This window comes from Diospyros lotus, chromosome 8 (genome assembly GCF_014633365.1).
Source record: "Diospyros lotus cultivar Yz01 chromosome 8, ASM1463336v1, whole genome shotgun sequence".
In the NCBI taxonomy this organism is placed as follows: domain Eukaryota; kingdom Viridiplantae; phylum Streptophyta; class Magnoliopsida; order Ericales; family Ebenaceae; genus Diospyros; species Diospyros lotus.
In genome coordinates, this window is record NC_068345.1 from 41,503,895 (window position 1) to 41,524,999 (window position 21,105).

The window sequence follows — 21,105 nt, forward strand, 5'->3', positions numbered from 1 at the left end:
TTGTTGGAATAGATATTGGGAAAAGCATGTGATTAAATGTTTTCTTTTTTGAGAAGTCACTTTTTAAAACTAATGCTTTGGATCTTTTATTTATTGGACCTTAGATTATAGTTGCAAAAATAATCTTGAGAAGTGTTAGTTTATTATTTAAGTTGTTTCTTAGTTGAGAAATTATGAAAGTTGTATGCCACCTAAGAGAATTTTTTGCTACTAGTTCAGTGAACGTCATTGAGGGGTACACTATATTTTTACCATCCATTCAAGTGAAATTATATGGTATTTAAACTCTTCTTAGGCTCTATTTGGGAGAGAATTAGTAATGGAAAGGAAAAGATGGAAATAGAATGTAAAATATTCCCTCTTTATTTGGAAGAGTATTGGGAAAGTAATGTAGAACACTTCATCATTGTTTGGGAGATTAGCAAAAATGAATGGTTAAGAAAAATATTAAATGATAAGTAGCAGTTATGTTCTCTTGATGGATGGATAGGGTTTTTTTGTTAAAGATAAATTTGTAGCTTTACAAAATTATCAAGGTTACATTGCCTGACACACAAAAGTATAACTTTTCATCTATTAGCAATAACAACGTTTTCATTGATTTTCATTCCATTCCATTCCATATTGTCTTTCTTAAACGAGGAGAAAGCTGTTCACCTATTTTCATCCTGTCCATTTCCGTTCCATCCCACCCTCTCAAATACAGTATTATTAACAACAACAACAATCACACACTTTACTTCTACTAGGTGGGATTTATGTTATATGAATTTTAGACCTCTAAACCATCTTTACTTATGGTCATATTCTTTGTAATGTCATTATATCTTATGGCATATTTAAAAAATTTCACAAAGTTTTCTATGGTTTCCCTCTTTTGTTGCAAACTCCTTCCACGTCGTTCACTCGGCTTATAAGTGTATTTATTAGTTTTCTTTTATTTACTCAAAATGTTTAATTGCAACACCACATTTTATCTTCAATAGTTGTTACTGATCTTATTTGCCTTGGGCTTTACACTCTTGTAGATCCAACCTCCATCACATAACCCCAGAAAACTCACTGACCAAATAAAGGACACCTAGAGTTGCGGAAACAACACTAACACAAGAATGAGTGATCAGTCGACCACTCTTGTGCAGTGACGGAGTTAGGACCTTGGGTTGGGGGGTGGGGGAAGAGAAATCTCAAGTTTATATATTAAATTTTTTTGGCATTACTTAATTTCTTTCCATCTTTTTTATTTTAGGGGAACAAGTGATAGAAGGCATAATAATTTATATCTGTTACAATTGGAAGCATTGTCGGTCCACTAAAACACTCAATAAACCAAGAAATAATTCACTCAATCACTCTCTAACTCACCGATTAAACATGCAACATAAACAGTAGATAAAAGAATTGACAAAAACAGAGATAGAAATATCAAAGTACACAAAGAACACCGAGAGTTTATCCTGGTTCAGATCGGTTTTCACCAGCCCTACATCCAGCCTTTAGAGAGAGCAATCCACTATAAACCTTGATGAAGAACAGTACAAGCAATCACTCTCACACACCCCACAACTCTTATTGAATCCCTCAAGAACTCTCACTGCCGATTACAAAGAATTCTAACACTTTTCTCTAGCAGTATGGCACTCAAGTCTCAATGAGATCGATCAGTTTCACTGCCCGACCTACTGCCTATCGCCTCTTATTTATAGACATAAGAGGCATTAGTTACAAGGGGAGAAAAAATAACCTGAATAAAATACCCTAACTACCCCTCACATAAAAATACACGCAATTAGCCCTAATATTCCTAATTTGCCACTGCTGGGTATTTACACTGATATGTCCGAGATCTTCTACTCAATGCAAAACTTGAATAACAGTTCTCCATCATTTTGCTTTGAGTTCCTGCCTAAAAAACCTGCCTTCATCAAGCTACTCATCATCTGAACCTGCATGAAAACTGATCATTTACATAAGATAATCTATAAGAGTCTTAAACAATGATGTATTTTAGCCATAGGTACTGCTTTTGTGAATATATCGGCTGCATTATCATCACCAACCACTTTTATTAGGTCTACTTCCTTCCTCTCAAGTATCTCCCTAATAAAATGGTACCTTATATTAATATGCTTAGTTCTTTCATGGTGAGCTTGATTCTTAGCTAATGGATAGCACTTTGGCTATCACACTAGCCTTAATATTTTTCTCAAGGAGTTCTCCTACTATACCTTTTAACCATAAGCCTTCTTTTATAGCTTCTATAACAGTTATATATTCAGTCTTAGTGGTGGAGAGAGCCACTACAGATTATAAATTTGTTTTTCAGCTAATGATAGAATTTTATGGCCTAAACACAAACCCTGTACTAGAGAGGATCTCTTTTTATCTATATCCGTTGCGTAATCAGCGTCAGTGAATCCTAGAATATTAGGTTTTACATCTAAATTAGCTCCACCATAAACTAAAGCCGTGTTGATTGTTCCTTTTAAGTACCTAAATATCCACTTAACTTCAGTCCAATGGTCTTTTCTCGAATTAACCATAAATCTGTTAGTCACACTCACAGCATGGGTTAGATCTGGCCTAGTACACACCGTACAATACATAAGCCAAATGTAATTTTAGAAGTTGAGGGAGGGCAATTGCCCACCCTCAAATCATATGAAGATCCGCCACTGCTCTTGTGATTTGGATCAGTTTGCTCAAAACCAGAGATCACCATTGTTTAAGAGTTTTGAAGTCATTGAGCCCCTGTGAGAGTAAAGATCTAGCTATGGCAAGATAGAATGTGGATGCACGTGCAACCTTTAGATCGATAGATAGAGAGAGAGAGAGAGAGAGAGAGAGAGATCAAAATGACTAGAGAGTAATATAGTATCCCTGGGCAGAGTTGATTCTTTCTATGAATTATTGTTTAAGTATATATAATATTCTTTCTATAAATTTGTTTTACTTTTACATATAATATATACAGAGCCGGCCTTACTGTAAGGCCAGCAAGGCGGCCGCCTGGGGCCCCCAAATTAGGAGGGCCCCAAATTTTAAAAAATTGTTATTTATATATATATATATTTATTTTTTAATAATAAATATTTTATTAAAAAATTAAATATAAAATATAATTTGATGAAAATATCAATGATGATAAAACACAATCTATTGAAGAATCCTTTAGAGTTTATTATTTTATATACACTATTGATCAAGTAATTTTTCACTTCGAAATAAGTTTGAGTAATTTGAAATATATGAAAAAAAAATTAGATTTCTAAGCAATTTTAAAAAATTAAAATCAATATATGAAGATATTTTAAAAAGATATTGTTTGGATCTTAAAAATGTTCTTAAATTTGATGGACTTTCTAATATAGATGGTTTAGATTTATTTTTAGAATTAAGAGTGTTAAAGACACTTTTTAAGAGAAAAAAAAATAGTACATTGAAAATTCTTCACTACATCAAAAGAGTTGATTATTTTTCAAATACATATATTGCTGTTTATAGAATATTATTCACAATTCTAGTTTCAGTGACTTCTGCTGTAAAAAAGAAATTTAAAGTTGAAATTGATAAAGTCATATTTGAGGTCAACTATGTCGCAAGAAATATTGAATGGATTAACTATATTATCCATTGAATATGGTTTATTAGATAAACTTAATTATGGAATTTTAATCAACGATTTTGTATCTCAAAAGGTAAGAAAAATTAATTTTACATAAAACTGAATATAGGTCAACGCATATTTGTGGAATAAAATTTGTTCATTATTGGTGAACTTTACCTTTTTAATGTTATCTGTTTAATACTTTATTTTGTTTTCTTCTATAAAAAAATCAGGAATGTATAGTTTTACTCAAGTTGCACTGATCTTCTTAGAGTTTCAAGAAAAAATTAGTTTTGTTTTTTCTTTGTTTATTGTAGTAGGTTGTTTAGCATTTTTTAATCTCTGAGATATTATATTTTAGTTAAAAATTCACTATCATTAAAAAATTATCAAATTTTATAGTTAATTGAACTTTAACTTTAATTAAATGAAATGATAAAATTTAATGAAATGATTTTAATTTAAAGAAATGATAAAATTTTTTAATAAAAAAATATATTATTTATTTTTTTATAAAAAAAATAATACTCTTAAAAAGGCCACAAAATTTTTTTTCGCCTTGAGCCCCCAAATTGGTTGGATCGGCTCTGAGTTGATCTTCACATTTATAATATAAAATTAAATTAAAGTTTCTTAACATATAATTTTACACTTGACTTGAAAGGATATAACACTTACATTTTTTAAATATTGATATTCTAAAAAATTAAAATTACAGTAAATAATAATAAAATAATAAGTAAAAAATAATAAATATAAAAAAATTACAGCAATCAGCAATAATATAAACTATTAGCTCTCATTTCTCTCCTTCACATGCTTCTCAGTGATGTTTACTTCACGCGCCTATTGATTGGACTGTGAGAAGGTTATGGATTTTAAATTATAAGTTAGAGTGTTTAAGACACTTTAAATTAAAAGTTGAGGGACCTAATAGGTCCCTTTTTAAGTTGAGGGGGCTAAGTGATTAAATGAGAAAAGGTGAGGGGACTACATATAACTTTAGCCTTATATAATTCTATAACTAATGTCCATTGCCATTAAAAGAATTTAATAAAATATTGGCATAATTAATAATGTCCACGGTTAAATAATATAAATAGTTATTAAATTTTGTATAAAATATAAAAATATTGTTAAATTTTATATTAAAGTATAAAAATATAAATATTTTGTTAATTTCTTTTAAGGACAATTAAGAATCGTTGTGTAAATATATATTAAATTAAAATTTAATAACTTTTTAAATATAAATTAAAGTTCAATATTTTTTTTAATCTTAATACAAAATTTAATGTATATTTATACTATTTGGCCTCTAAGAATTGTCTAAGAACTTTGTCCATGGCCTGGTTCACATCATCCATGGTTAATGCATGGGTTGCCAAGAGACACCATTGTGCCAACCTCTGCGCGAAGTTGCTTGCTCAACCTTGCAGCGTTTCGTTGCTCTTCAACAAGTTGAGACGGCTGAATCCTTGTTCATAATTATCAACATCCCGGTTGCTGTCAAATATAACGTGGAAGAGAGCTTGAGCTCTGAAAGATCAGGAGCACCGCCTGTAACTACTGTACCTGCAATCCCAGCCATTGTTACGGCTGTGTGCGAGCGTAATCGTGTTAATCGTGTTAAGGCTGTTCCAATTGTTTCTCTACTCCCCAAAATTCTTATGCGTCTCCACTCCATCCTTAATAGCCTCCATGCATGATCGCGTAAAGCTTCTCCATCACTGTTGGGTCCGAAACTTTATTAGTGTAAGCTCGACGGTTGACGCACGGGAGAATTAGAGTAATTTCTCGATATGGGTAGTGGTCGTATTTGTGTAATCACAACCACTACTTCTGAAATCCAATTCCTCCACCAAACCAGTAGTGGTTGTAAGATTGGGAAGAGAGATTCTACCATTCCGGGGCTTGGGAATGTCGATAATAGCTCTGATCATCTCTCTTCGGCAAGACGGAGATGAGGAGGTGGAAATTGACGAACACAGTCCGCCCGAAGCTTGAAGGCTGACCATATATATATATATATATATCTCCTTGTTTCTTGCCTCTCCTATTGTGAGTGTAGTTGTGATCTTCTGTTCTGGGTATGCTTCTTTCGCCTGGAAACAAACACACACATGCAAAATCCGATAGATAGATAGATGGATAGATAGATAGAATATGAAGGATAAGGTCAAAGGTGGAGTTGACAAGTAGGAACTGTTCGGCAGGTTGAATAGTCTCAAAGCCTAGACCATGTCTGGGTCTTCGGATCGATGTGACCTCAACCTTTTCATCAGAAACCGTCATATTCATTGACACTTTAATTTCAACAAAATACATATATACGTACGTAATATATACTGAGTAAAACTTTGAACCAGGGCGGGACGAGAGCCCTTGGCCAACTCAACCCTTAACCAACGACAACGGGCGCGGGACAGTCGACGAACTGGTCCTGCAAGTCAGTAATAATTAATCAAACACGGGCCGGGCCGCATCTCCATGCATATTATGCTTATTTTGTAATTTATAAAGTTTGCTTAATTAATATTGCTAAGGAAATAACAACGTAAGTGAATGAAGAATAATTGCTTGGGATAAATCCAATCCAAAAGCCTCGTAATAACCGCACCGTCAATTACTATTGTCGATGTTAATTAATTCTGAGAATTTTATTATAAGCATATTTTTTTAATTGTTTCTTAAGTGAAAAAACGACGTCTTCATATGTTATTAAATGAGTTTAACTTATTTAATTATAAATATTTATTTTTTATCATTTATATTATTAAAATTATATATATTTAATGCTCAGTTGTTACTGTTTTGAACATGGCATTACCATTTTGATAAATTATAATTTAATTTTTTTTTTTTTTTTTAGTTTCAGGTATTGTGTTCATGGCATCATCATTAACTTAATGAATTGATTAATTATTTATATATAATGAAAGCTTAATTGTATGAATTATGAACATCAACAATGACAATAGTTATAAATTACAACCTGTCTTATTGACAGTGACAAGTCAAATTATATATGTTTTAAATTGGCGTCAAGAAATCGACATTTGATTTTATAAGAAAGTGTAATTTTGTTTATTCTAATTAATCCCAACATCAGTCTTATATCATATCATATTTTATATCTTAAGTGAGTTTAAAATTAGTAATTAATTAAGATATATTTATTTTTTTGAATGATGTAAGAAACCCAATTTTCTATATTTGTATTAGATGATAGTTTAGATAGGATTTGTCTGAAATGGATAAATATAGCATCGACCTCAATTAATTATATGGATCTAAGGTCATTAATTTCAAATTTTATACCTTGGAAAGTATTCATCATAAAGTACTTATAATGGGACATAAAAACAATAATAAGATACAAATTCTTTGTGGTATATTTTAGTTAACAGTAATATATTTAAATTATTTTTTGAGCTTAGTGTTGAATGTGGATGAAGATAAGAATATATACAAATGGAGTTAATGAAACATAGAGAGACCTCGTCTAGGAGTGTCAAAGGGTTAAGTTGGGCAAGGTTGCAAGATTTTACTGGTTATTTTTGTTGAAAGTCAATCAACGGTCGCTAAGGGCTTCCGCGGTTAATTGTTAAGAAATGGTCTCATTAAACTATCAGAGCTAGCCCATTCAAAGCTTTGAACTTTCCAACTCCCCTCTCTCTTCACATACTTGCATGTATAAATATAACGATTATATCTCCCCCAAATTATAATTAAACCCACTCAACTCTTCATCAAAGCCACAAGTACGTACCCAGAAGAGAGATCTCGCATTAGTCCTCAACCGTAATACATTCGACAATTAGTATTAGTATATCGTGATCATGGCCAGCCTTCAAGCTTCAAGTTGTATTACTCTTTCGTCGATTTCTTCATCTTCTTGTTGCCGGAGAGATTTGAATATCAATGCTACAATCAAAATGCCGAAACTCCGAAACCGAAGCCTTGTTCTTCCAAAGGCTACAAGTACTACTACTAGTAGTGCTTTAGTTGAGGAATTGGAACTGACAAGTGGTTACAAGAATACGAAGAGTACTACTGGTTTTGTGGAAAAGATTTCGGCTTTTCCAAGATACGATTACAAGGTTTCGGATCCTATGGTGACAGTAGCAAGAAAGTTTTACGCGATCATGGAGGCTATTGAAGATAGAGTGGAGATGCATAAGAATATCGGGGAGCAGAGAAACAATTGGAACAGTCTACTTTTGGCATCCCTTAATACGATTACTCTCGCAGCAGCAACAATGGCCGGGATTGCAGGTACAGTAGCAGATACAGGCGGTGCTCCTCTTTCAGCGCTCAAGCTCTCTTCCACCTTCTTGTATTTGGCAGCCACTGGGATGTTGATAATCATGAACAAGATTCAGCCATCTCAACTTGTTGAAGAGCAACGAAACGCTGCAAGGTTTTTCAAGCAACTTCATGCAGAAATGCGCACAATGGTGTCTCTTGGCAACCCGTTAACCCTGGATGATGTGAACCAGGCCACGGACAAAGTTCTGGCGCTTGACAGGGCCTTCCCGCTCCCTTTACTCGGCGTGATGCTCGAAAAGTTCCCTGCAACCATGGAGCCAGCGGTGTGGTGGCCTCGACAACAACAACGAAGAAGAGAAGCGAAAGGGCATTGTGAGAGAAAGAATGACGGGAATGGATGGGATGTGAAGTTGGAGGAGGAAATGAGAGAGATAGTTGGGGTTTTGAAGAGGAAGGACAAGGCAGATTACTTGAGATTGGGTGAAAAGGCCTTAAAATTGAACAAGGCGTTGGCCATTTCTGGCCCTTTACTAACTGGCCTAGCGGCTATTGGCTCGGCCTTGGTGGGATTGCCTAGCCATGGTTCATGGGCTGTGGTGCTTGGAGTGGTAGCTGGTGCTTTGTCAAGCATCGTGAACACTGTTCAGCATGGTTGGCAAGTGGGAATGGTGCTCGAGATGTATAGAGGCAATGCTGGTTTCTTTAGGCTCATGGAAGAGTCTATACAGTCAACTTTGAAGGAAGAAGTGGAGAGAAGAGAGAATGGAGAGTTGTTTGAAATGAAGGTGGCCTTGCAGCTGGGAAGAAGCTTAACCGAGCTAAAAGATCTTGCATCAGTTTCTTCAATAAAAGGGGCGGGCATGGAAGAGTTTGGAAGCAAGCTTTTCTAGATTATTTAATTGTATTGTATGAATTAACGTGTATATATAACACTAAGCCTAGTAGTTTATTACGTTAGGCGTCATGATTGATGACAGTCGTGACGCCTACGTGGCAACACACCATTGGGTGTGCTGCCAGCTGGGTCATGACTATCATCAGTCATGACGCCTGGCATTTCTCGTATTACATATATTTCCGTCCTTAACCTGCTTATTCCAATCAGGTCAGGGAACATTAATTTTGTTCCAGTCTGAGGAAAGAATATTCTTATGTAGCATGAAATGCTTGCGAGCAATGCAAGAACAATGACATGAGTTTGAACAGCCGGTGATCAATATTTGAACAATGGGCTGGATTTTTCATATTTTAGGCCATAGAAGCTGGGCCGGACTTTACTTGATAGCTTCAAAGACTGTTGGGGCCTGGCCCTACACACACGGTTGGGATGGTCTCCTTGTGTAGAACAGTAGTTTAATCTTTGAGAGAAATTGATGATGCCAGAAGACAGGCCTGATGATTTTTTCTTTTGTTGGGACAAGAAATAAGATGACAAAAGACCACACCAGATCCCAAAGTAACCACCATTTACCATCATCTGTTAAACTACCACCTTAAATGACATAGTACAATCTTGCATAGGCTCCTGATTTTCTTCTCAATATATCCCCTTAACCCAATATTAAATAAAAATAATTGATATTTTAATAAAACGTAACATCCAAATGACAAAATTATATCACTTCCATAACAGCCAACATAAAATACATATAAATATATTCATAAGAAATGGTCCTTTTTTTTTTTTTGGCAAATAAAGCAGCAAAATACATATAGTTGGGAGGCACAACATTAGTTATGGTCATTCACTGTAATAGACAGGTAAAAGCTCTTGAATATTTACACACGCAAGTCTTGCCTAAAGCTGAGACCAGCACCATAAGGTTTGATTTCACCACTTAAACATGCCATTAGGTTTGCTAAGTGTACTTGAAGAAGAAGCCTAGCTATTTAAAGGAACATAACTCTCGAGGGTCCTGGTTTCACTTATGCTGCTTCCGCAAACCCAATTCTCATATTTCCATAATCAAAGACGGTATGGTAACGACCCATGAATATATCTCCCAATATCCTGCAAGTTCAACAATAAACTTTTTAGCCATAATTACTACCTAGTAAGCTGATAAAAGTTGAAAGTGTCTGATGTTATAGGAGAAGTTTTAGCAGAGGGTGACAATGAAGTGTAGTGTTTACCAAAGAGGTCCGCGAGGGGGAGGAATATCCAAGGCAGTGAAGCCGCTAATGCATTGCGCTGCAGCGCCCTCGCCCACCTTCAGTATGTACTGATCAAACAACCCAAATGACAATATCATTTTAGTGCCATCAAATGAGTATTGTTCTCTACTTCTCCAACATGGAGTAAGAAGATTTCCAAACTAAGAAGAAGAGCTCATATACTCAAAACTACATAAAAAAATACCCTTCAGGTGTCCTCAACATGGGAAACAAAGTTATGTAAGGCTGAGATGTTTAGTATTGGTGAATTACTACAATCAAAATGGTGTACACAAGTGCAAAGAATGTAAAAATGAGAAGATGGCTGTTGGAAGTTTTGTGCTGTTTTTTTATTGAAGAAGAAGGCGACAGAGAGATAAAGAGAAGGATACAAAAATTCCATTACTTCAAAAACTTATATATTTGATACAAAAGTATGGGTCAATACCAAATCTCCATAATTTAAGGAGAGTTGGTACCTTGTCTAAAGCTGAAATTAAGCTCTACCACAATTCATTCAAACGTCAAGTACATTCATTAATTACATTACAAAAGATTCAAAAAAGCAACATGATTGGCGCATAGCTTTGTATCACACAGGAACCTTCATCACTCCTCCTTGATGCAAGAGCTATGCACAACACCAAGCTTGTCTCTAAGTTCTTCGAATCTATTCTTCTACAGCCCTTTAGTAAAAATATCAGCAACTTACTCTTCTGCTGAACAATGTAATAGCACAACTTCACCTTCCTTTTCTGCTTCTCTAATAGCATGATATTTGATTTTAATGTGTATAGTTTTTCCATGAAAAACTGGATTTTTAACCATTGCAACAGCAGACTTGTTATCACACAAAATCTTTGTAGCAGTTTCTTGCTTAAACTTCAGTTCATTAATAACTTTTCTTAGCCATAAGGCTTGATTAACAGCAGCAGATGCAGCCATATATTCTGCCTCTGCAGTTGATTGAGTAACAGAGCCTTGTTTTCTTGAACTCCAACATATAACACCTGATCCAAGAGTAAAGCAATAGCCTGAGGTGCTTTTTGAATCTTCAAGTGATCCAGCCCAATCACTATCAGTGAATCCTAGCAAGTTCAGAGCTGAACTCCTCCTAAACATCACACCATATGAAATTGTCCCCTGAATATACCTCAGGACCCTTTTGGCTGTTGTGAAATGATTTTCAGTTGGCATGTGTATGTATCTTGATAGAATGCTGGTTGCATACATTATGTCTGGCCTTGTGATTGATAAATACAACAAAGAACCAACCAAACTCCTAAAGATTGAAGGATCAACAGAAGCTGACCCATCATCAGCTTGTAATTTCAATCCTTGAACTGCTGGAGTACTAACAGCTTTGCAACTAGTTAGAGAGAATTTCTTCAGCAAATCTATTGCATATTTCTTTTGAGAAATGAAAATGCCTGTTGAAACCTGAGACACTTCCATTCCCAAAAAATAACACATCTCCCCCAAATCATTCATCTCAAACATGCCCTCCATTTGTTTCCTAAATTCTTTCACAGAATTTGAATTACTTCCGATAACAAGAATATCATCAACATAGATTGAAACAATTAGAATTTCAGCAACCACTTCCTTCACATACAATGTTGCTTCCTTGATGCTTCTTTCAAATCCCAAGTCAAGCAAATAACCATCAATTTTTGCATACCAGGCTCTAGGAGCCTGTTTTAAGCCATATAATGCCTTTTTCAACAAATAAACTTTATCAACAGCACTTTCAATAGCAAAACCATCAGGCTGCTCAATATAAATTTTCTCCTCAAGAATACCATTGAGGAATGCAGATTTAACATCAAGTTGATAAACTTTCCAGCCTCTGTGAGCAGCAATAGAAAGTAACAATCTAATTGTATCAAATCTAGCTACGGGAGCAAAGGTTTCAGTGAAGTCAATACCTTGCTGCTGAGAGTAGCCTTTCACTACCAATCTTGCCTTGTATTTTTTGATTGAGCCATCAGGATTCATCTTAACTCTGAATACTCACTTTGTACCAATTACTTGTTGATCTTCTGGTCTGTCAACAAGTAACCATGTGTCATTCTTGACTATCATGTTAAATTCTTCCTCCATGGCTACTTTCCATTTTGGACACTGCAAAGCTTGATCAACTGTGACAGGTTCCAATACAGCAACATTGCATCTATTGTAGATATCTTGTAGAGGTCTCATACCTCTCATAGCATAATTTTCATTATCAGAGTCCTCCTCAAAGGTGAGTCCTCCTCAAAGGTTTCACCATGAGTCTCTGATGCATTTTCACCATTAGTGTTTTGGTTTGAAGACTCTCCAATCATTTTCTCCCAATTCCATGCATCTTTTTCATTAAACTTCACACTCCTGCTCACATAAACCTTCTCAGTTTTAGGATTTAAAATTCTGTATCCTTTTGAAGTAGTACTATAACCAACAAATATACCAGCATTAGCTCTTTGATCCAATTTGTCTCTTTTTGCCTCTGGTACATAGGTATAGAAGATGCTGCCAAAGATTTTTAGATGTCTTACTGATGGTTTAACACCTGTCCAGACTTCATAAGGTGTTTTACCATTAACAGCTTTAGTTGAAAGTCTATTATGCAAATACACAGCTGTATTAACTGCTTCAGCCCACAACTTCTTTGGCAATCCTTTTTCAAACAGCAAGCACCTTGCCATGTTCATGACTGATCTATTTTTTCTTTCACTTACACCATTTTGCTGAGGTGTATAAGCAATTGTGAGTTGATGATGAATGCCTACCTTTTGAAGGAATGACTGGAATTGAGAAGAAATATATTCTGCCCCATTATCAGATCTTAAAGTTTTGATCATTTGCCCACTTTGATTTTCTGCCGCAGCCTTGAACTTATGAAACATCGAAAATACTTCGGATTTGTTTTTGAGAAAATAGACCCAGCAATACCTTGAAAAATCATCAATAAACAAGAGAAAATATTTGCTGCCATTGTAAGAAGGTATACTCATGGGTCCACATATATCTGTATGAACCAGCTGGAGCTTCTCAGTTGCTCTCCAAGCTTGGTTTAGAGGAAATGGAGTTTTACTCAACTTACCAAGTTGACAAGTACCATAAACATCAGAAATTACAATCACAACAGGCAAATCATTCACCATTTTCTCCTTTTCAAGCAACTTCAAGGCATCATAATTTCTGTGCCCCAGCCTCTTGCGCCACAGACAAGAGTCTGATTCAATACTAACTAAAGCTTTAACTTCATCATTTTTCCAGTCAATATTAAAGCTCCTATTGTACATTCTGATTGTCAGAAGCTTTGTACCAGAAGGATCTATAATTTCACAGAACTTATTCTTGAATTCAAGTGAATAATTCTTGTCTAACAGTTGACCAACACTTAGTAAGTTATGTTGAATTTCAGGCACAAACAACACATCAGAGATAAGCTTTGTACCTGATGAAGTTTGCACAGACACAACACCTTTGCCTTTGACATCCACTAGTCTCCCATCACCAAGCTTTACTTTGGAAGAATATGTTCTGTCCAAAGTTCTAAAATTTTCAAAGTTTGCTGTCATATGATGAGTACAACCACTGTCAATCATCCAGGCATCAATGTTTTGAGTTGCAGCTAAACATCTCTCAACTGTGGCAGCAACAAAAAGTTTATCCTCTTGAATTTCAGATCCTTCTATGACTTGAGCAGGTTGAGCTTGATTTTGTTGACTAGAATTTCCTGGACAAATCCTTTCAACATGTCCAAACTGCTTGCAGGATTTGCATTGGACCCCCGGTCTGTACCAGCAATAATTTTCAGTATGATTTGTCTTCTTACAGTGAGGACAAGGTCGATACTTGCCTTTTCTATTTCTTCCTTTGTAGTTTTGATTAAACTTTTTATCTTTACCTCTCTTATGATAGCCTTTCTTTGCATCATCTGTTTGCACTTTTGCCTTTTGAGATGCAACAAGTGCACTTTCAGTTGAGCCTTCTTCTTCTCTAAATGCCTTTCTTTGTTCAACAGCTTGTAGAGCATTTACAAGCTCCGTGAGAGAAAGTTTAGATAAATCTCAGGCATCTTCAAGTGAAGAGATTTTTGCCTCAAATCTTTCGGGAAGAGTTACCATTACCTTCTCCACAACTCTTTTTTCTGGTAAATCCTCACCCAGCAGCCTTACTTGATTAACAACTTTAATAATTCTATCAATATACTCTTTCACATTCTCAGTTTCTTTCATCCTGAGAAGTTCAAACTCCTTCCTTAAGTTGAAGATCTGCATTTGTTTAGTTTTTTCATTTCCATGAAACTCTGACTTTAGTTGATCCCAAACTTCTTTCGCTGTTTTGCATGCCATGATCCTGATAAAAATAGTCTCATTTACTGCTGAATGAAGACAACTCAAGGCTCTATATTTTCTAGAGACCTTTTCTTCATATACTTTGAGCTGATTCAGAGTTGGATTCTGTGGCTCTACATTTTCAAAGTCTGATTCAATAGCTTCCCACAGTAGCAGACCCCTGAGATATGCCTCCATTTTCACAGACCAAACATGGTAATTTTCTCCAGTGAAGATTGGAGGAGAAGGAGCAGAGATATTGCTGCTTGTAGCCATCACAAAAAAACACTCAAATCTTTCAAGTGTTTAGGCTTTTAAGTGAGGTTTTCTTACTTGTTTTCTCTCACACACAGTCCCACTAAGATCAAGAAGGCTCTGATACCAGATGTTGGAAGTTTTGTGCTGTTTTTTTATTGAAGAAGAAGGCGACAGAGAGATAAAGAGAAGGATACAAAAATTCCATTACTTCAAAAACTTATATATTTGATACAAAAGTATGGGTCAATACCAAATCTCCATAATTTAAGGAGAGTTGGTACCTTGTCTAAAGCTGAAATTAAGCTCTACCACAATTCATTCAAACTTCAAGTACATTCATTAATTACATTACAAAAGATTCAAAAAAGCAACATGATTGGCGCAGAGCTTTGTATCACATAGGAACCTTCATCAATGGCGAAGTGCGATGTACCTCCTATGGTGAGAGGTCAAATACTTTGCCCCCAGTTGTAAAAGAAACTATAAGCATGGAAGAAAGGGTCCTGCAATCAACAGATGATTCTCCCATTGGACTAGGAAGTCGCTCGCAGAGCTACAAGTGCATTAGGAGCCAAGTCAACATGAGAAGCCTAGTTTTCAATGGTGGTTGGGTGCTAACAGGAGTTGCTGCTGCTTCCTCATCACAAATTGATAAGCCTTACCAATTTACGACTTCTCATGCTCATGCTCTCAATTACATCATGGGAGATAAATTACAAGTTGGACTTTTGGTTTTTTGAGCAAGACGAGAATCAAACTCATAATCTACCGAATTGACACTGACATATTATTCAACTGACTGCTTGACCTATGCCTTGAGGGATAAAATCAATATACCGTACTTTTATTGAAGAGGAATGATTTCTTGTTCAATTGTTAAAGATAATGGTTGTATAATAGATAAATAATATAAATAGTTAGGGGTGAGCAAAAGTTCGGTTAAATCAAACTAACTGAATCGAATCGAAAAGTTCGATCGGTTCAGTTCAGTTCATTTTTTCAAAAAGAGCGGTTCGATTCGGTTATATTTTTCTTTTAAAATTGATTATTCGGTTCGGTTCGATTATTTTGATAAAAATACTCAAAAAATCAAACCGAACCGAACTTGTAGTAGATAGTCCCTGGTGAACCAAACTGGCCACCCCCCCCACGCGAATCGAATTGCCCCTCTTCTCGTGAGCGTGACACTCTATGGGCTTGTCTCTGTTCTTCGTTCTTTTCTCTCTCTCTATTTCTCTCTCGCGTTTCGCCATTTCATCTTCTCTTCTCTTCGAGTTTGAGTTCACAGATCTGGCGATGACGAATATGAATACGAAGACGAAGGCGAAGGTGAATATGAAGGCTCTTCGATGGAGATGGCGAAGACGAAGACTCTTTGATGCTTTGTAGATTAGGCACTGGCCGAAGGCTCTTCATCTTCATCTCTTCATCTGTTCTCTCTCCCTCCACCATTAGTCGTCGTCGCTGATGGCGAAGAAGAAGACGAAGGCCGGTGATCCAGACGAAGACTACGCCGATGGTTTTTTCAGTAAGTTTGCTGGTTATTTCTCTTTTACATTAAAATTTTGAAACCTAGATTTACTAAAATCCCACCATTAGATGCTTTTAGTTTTTGGGTATGTGGGTTACCGTGGTTGGGGGAATCCAATGATCGGAACCGATCATAGGAATCACCGGCCGGCTAGGTGGCCGACAGCAACAACAAAGCCGGTCTCTTGGTTATTTTGTCTTCTAGTTCTGTTTTCGATTCGGTTAGCATGGTTTAAGTTTCGGTTAGTTCAATTTGTTGGGGTTAGTCGATCGGTTTGGTTCTGTTATTGCATATGGTTCGGTTCGGCTTATAATGTTTGGGCGGTTCGATTTGGTTATAACCGATTGCACACTCCTATAAATAGTCACTAAACTTTATATTAAAGTATAAAAAGGTATTGAATTTCAATTTGTAATCAAAATGTCATTAAATTTTAATTTATTATACAATTCTATAACTAATGTTCATTGCCATTAAAAAAACCTAACAAAATGTTGACATAACTAATAATGTGAACGGCTAAATAACACAAGTAGTCATTAAACTTTATACAAAAATATAAAAATATTACTAAATTTTATATTAAAGTATTAAAATATCAATATTTCATTAATCTATTTTAATGACAATTAAGAAACGTTGTGTAATTATATATTAAATTAAAATTTAATAATTTTTTAGTTATAAATTAAAATTCAATGATTTTTTTAATCTTAATACAAAATTAATTTAATGTATATTTATACTATTTGGCCTCTAATAATTGTCAAGGAACTTTGTCCGTGGCCTGGTTCACATCATCCATGGTTAATGGGTTGCCAAGAGACACCATTGTGCCAACCTCTGCGCGAAGTAGCTTGCTCAACCTTGCAGCGTTTCGTTGCTCTTCAACAAGTTGAGACGGCTGAATCCTTGTTCATAATTATCAACATCCCGGTTGCTGTCAAATATAAGAATGTGGAAGAGAGATTGAGCTCTGAAAGATCAGGAGCACCGCCTGTCACTACTGTACCTGCAATCCCAGCCATTGTTACTGCTGTGTGCGAGCGTAATCGTGTTAATGGATGTCAAAAGCAGGCTGTTCCAAGTGTACTTCTCTACTCCCCAAAATTCTTATGCGTAACCACTCCATCCTCAATAGCCTCCATGCATGATCGCGTAAAGCTTCTCCATCACCGTTGGGTCCCGAAACTTTATTAGTGTAAGCTCGACGGTTGACATACTACGGGAGAATTAGAGTAATTTCTCGATTTAGGCAGTGGTCGTATTTGCGTAACCACAACCACTACTTCTGAAATCCAATTCCTCCACCAAGCCTGTAGTGGTTGTGAGATAATTGGGAAGAGAGATTCTACCATTCCGGGGCTTGGGAATGTCGATAATAGCTCTGATCACCTCTCTACAGAAAGACGGAGATGATGATGAGGAAATTGACGAACACAGTCCGCCCGAAGCTTGAAGGCTGATCATATATACAGAGATATATATCTCCTTGTTTTTTTTTTTTTTTTGCTTCTTCTATTGTGAGAGTAGTTGTGATTTTTTTGGTATACTTCTTTGGCTTGAAAATTGTTGGTATCCAGATACAATAATAAATTTATTTAATTCAAAACTTTATTACCTGCTTAAGTCTATAAGAAAAAAAGGGAGGTGAGGATGTCCCAATATAAACACTTTAATATTTAAATTATACACTAAAAACAATAAAAATTGTATTAAAAATAATATTAAAAACATATCTTTTCTGAAATATATAAGTATCTACCCATTTTTATAAGAGTATGAAATAATTTAAAAAGTTCAATATTAAAATTGTTACAGATAACATCTATTTTAATATTGTCTAATTCTACTAAAATTAGAAATTTTATAAATAACGTTTATATTAATTTTTTTAACTCTATTAGGATTAAAAAAAAATTGGATAATGCCAATATCTTATAAATGATGTTTATCTTCTTGAAAAAAAATTTAAATATCAAAATTATCTAATTTACGTGTTATATGAGACCCTTGCGTATAAAAAAAAATATACCTTTTATGTCAAAAAATTATTTTAGACTTTTAAACTTTTTTATTTTTAACTATTTTAAGAAATTTTAACTAATGACACAACAAAAACAAACATACGCACACATGTATAGATAGAGAGATAGATAGATAGATAGATATGGAGGGTAAGGTGGGGTTGACAGGCTGGAACTGTTCAACGGGTTGAATAGTCTCAAAGCTTAGACCATGTCTGGGTCTTCGGATCTATGTGACCTCAGCTTTTTCATCAGAAGCCGTCATATTCATTGAGACTTTAATTTCAACAAAATACATATATACGTACGTAATATATACTGAGTAAAACTTTGAACCAGGGCGGGGCGGCCAACTCAACCCTTAACCAACGACAACGGGCTCGGGACAGTCGACGAACTGGTCCTGCAAGTTAGTACTAATTAATCGAACCTGGGCCAGAATAATATTTTGCTTAATTGCTAAGGAAATAACAACATAAACGAATGAAGAATTGCTTGGGATAAATCCAATCCAAATGCCTTGTAATAACCGCACCGTGCCGGGTAATTAAAGGGTGGCCATATTGGCCACGTCAATTACTATTGTCAATATTATTCTGAGAATTTTATTATATTAGATAGTTATATATATAGGATTTGTCTGAAATAGATAAATATAGCATTGACCTCAATTAGATTACATGGAGTCATTAATTTTAAATTTTATGGTTCAATACTATAAATGATCATTAGTTTTATAACAAGGTACAAAAAAGTTACTAAACATCAACTTATAATAAAAGATTGTTAAATTTTAATTTAGTATATAATTTTATAATTATTGTCAGTTGAAAGTAAAAGAAACCAACAAAATACTAACATGATTAACAATGTAAATCCATATATAATAGTAAAATGTCACATCATTTAAACTCGACCCGAAAATTAAACTCAACCAAAATATTAATATTTGACCCAATACAAATTAATAGTAAATAGTCATTAAACATTAAACTTTGTACTTAAGTACAAACGTCATTAAATTTCAATTTATAATCTATTGGTAACTTAAAGGTCAGTGGAAATTTTCTCTGGATCTGGTGCTTTGCTTTCTCTCTAGTCTTGGATTCAAAAAGAAGAGCAAGAACTGAAACAAGAAGAAAGAAGAAGAAGAGGGACACCAAACATAACAATTTCTGTAAATTTAACTAGTAGATGGATTTCAAAGAAATATAATAGCATAATACCTCTTTTAAGATGAATCGAGTACAACTTTTAAGATGAATCGAGCTTAAATTGACGTTTAATCACCTTTCTACATTTTAATATAAAATTCAGGAATCATTTGTTATTACTCTGTATTAGGTCAAATATTAATTTTTAGATTAGATTTAAATAACGTGATATTTTAATATTATATATGAGTTCATATAATTAGTTAAGTCAATATTCTATTAGTCTCTTTTAACAACAACTAACAATAATTATAAAATTATATACTAAATTAAAATTTAGTAATATTTTAACTACAAATTAAAATTTAGTGCACTTTTTATAGTTTAAAGTAAAGATCAATGACTATTTATACTATTTAGCCTAAAAAGTATTCATAAGTACTTGTAATGGGACACAAAAACAATAATAAGATACCAAATCTTTGTGGTATATTTTAGCGGACAGTAATATATTTAAATTATATCAAACAGTCAAAAGATAATGTATAATTTTTTTGAGCTTAGTGTTGAATGTTATGAAGATAAGGACACAAATGGAGTTAATTAAACATAGCGAGACCTCGTCCAGGAGTGTCAAAGGGTTGAGTTGGGCTAGGTTTCAAAATTTTCCTTGTTATTTTTGTTGGAAGTCAATCAACGGGCGCGAAGGACTTCCGCGGTTAATTGTTAAGACATGGTCTCATTAAACTCTCAGAGCCCATTCAAAGCGTTGAACTTTCCAACTCCCCTTTCTATTCACATCCGTGCATATATAAATATAACGATTATAGCTCCCCATATTATAATTAAGCCCACTCAACTCTTCATCAAAGCCACAAGTACCCAAAAGAGAGATCTCACATTGGTCCTCCAACCCTAATCCATTCGACAATTAATATTAGTATATAGTAATCATGGCCACCTTTCAAGCTTCAAGTTTTATCACTCCTTCGTCGGTTTCTTCATCTTCTTGTCGCCGGAGAGATTTGAATATCAAAGCTACAATCAAAATGCCGGAACTCCGAAACCAAGGCCTTGTTATTCCAAACGTCACATGTATTGAGGAATTGGAACTGACAAGTGGTTTTACAAATACGAAGACTACTACTGGTTTTGTGGAAAAGATTTCTGCTTTTCCAAGATACGATTACAAGGTTTCGGATCCTTTGGTGACAGCAAGGAAGTTTTACGCGATCATGGAGGCTATTGAAGATAGAGTGGAGATGCATAAGAATATCGGGGAGCAGAGAAACAATTGGAACAGTCTACTTTTGACATCCCTTAATACGATCACTCTCACAGCAGCAACAATGGCCGGGATTGCAGGTACAGTAGCAGATACAGGCGGTGCTCCTCTTTCAGCGTTCAAGCTCTCTCCACCTTCTTGTATTTGGCAGCCACTGGGATGTTGATAATCATGAACAAGATTCAGCCATCTCAACTTGTTGAAGAGCAACCGAAACGCTGCAAAGTTGTTCAAGCAACTTCATGCAGAAATGCGCACAATGGTGTCTCTTGGCAACGCGTTAACCCTGGATGATGTGAACCAGGCCACGGACAAAGTTCTGGCGCTTGACAGGGCCTTCCCGCTCCCTTTACTCGGCGTGATGCTCCAAAAGTTCCCTGCAACCATGGAGCCTGCGGTGTGGTGGCCTCGACAACAACGAAGAAGACAAGCGAAAGGGCAAGGTGAGAGAAAGAATGACGGGAATGGATGGGATGCGAAGTTGGAGGAGGA

General features: G+C 35.1%; 1 protein-coding gene and 1 pseudogene across 1 annotated transcript; one reads left to right on the forward strand and one right to left on the reverse strand.

The window, feature by feature from the left end:
• Window positions 1-7,355: 7,355 nt before the first annotated feature.
• Window positions 7,356-8,831, forward strand: LOC127808890 (probable F-box protein At4g22030). The gene has a single exon (XM_052347593.1). It carries the CDS (start codon window positions 7,450-7,452, stop codon window positions 8,767-8,769), a length of 1,320 nt encoding a protein of 439 aa, XP_052203553.1. The 5' UTR covers window positions 7,356-7,449; the 3' UTR covers window positions 8,770-8,831.
• Window positions 8,832-9,595: 764 nt separating this feature from the next.
• Window positions 9,596-21,105, reverse strand: part of LOC127808666 (aspartic proteinase-like) — a 14,336-nt pseudogene continuing 2,826 nt past the window's right edge.

Coding starts and splice junctions, on each gene's coding strand:
- LOC127808890 (XM_052347593.1), top strand. CDS start 7,450: ATGGCCAGCCTTCAAGCTTCAAGTTGTATTACTCTTTCGTCGATTTCT.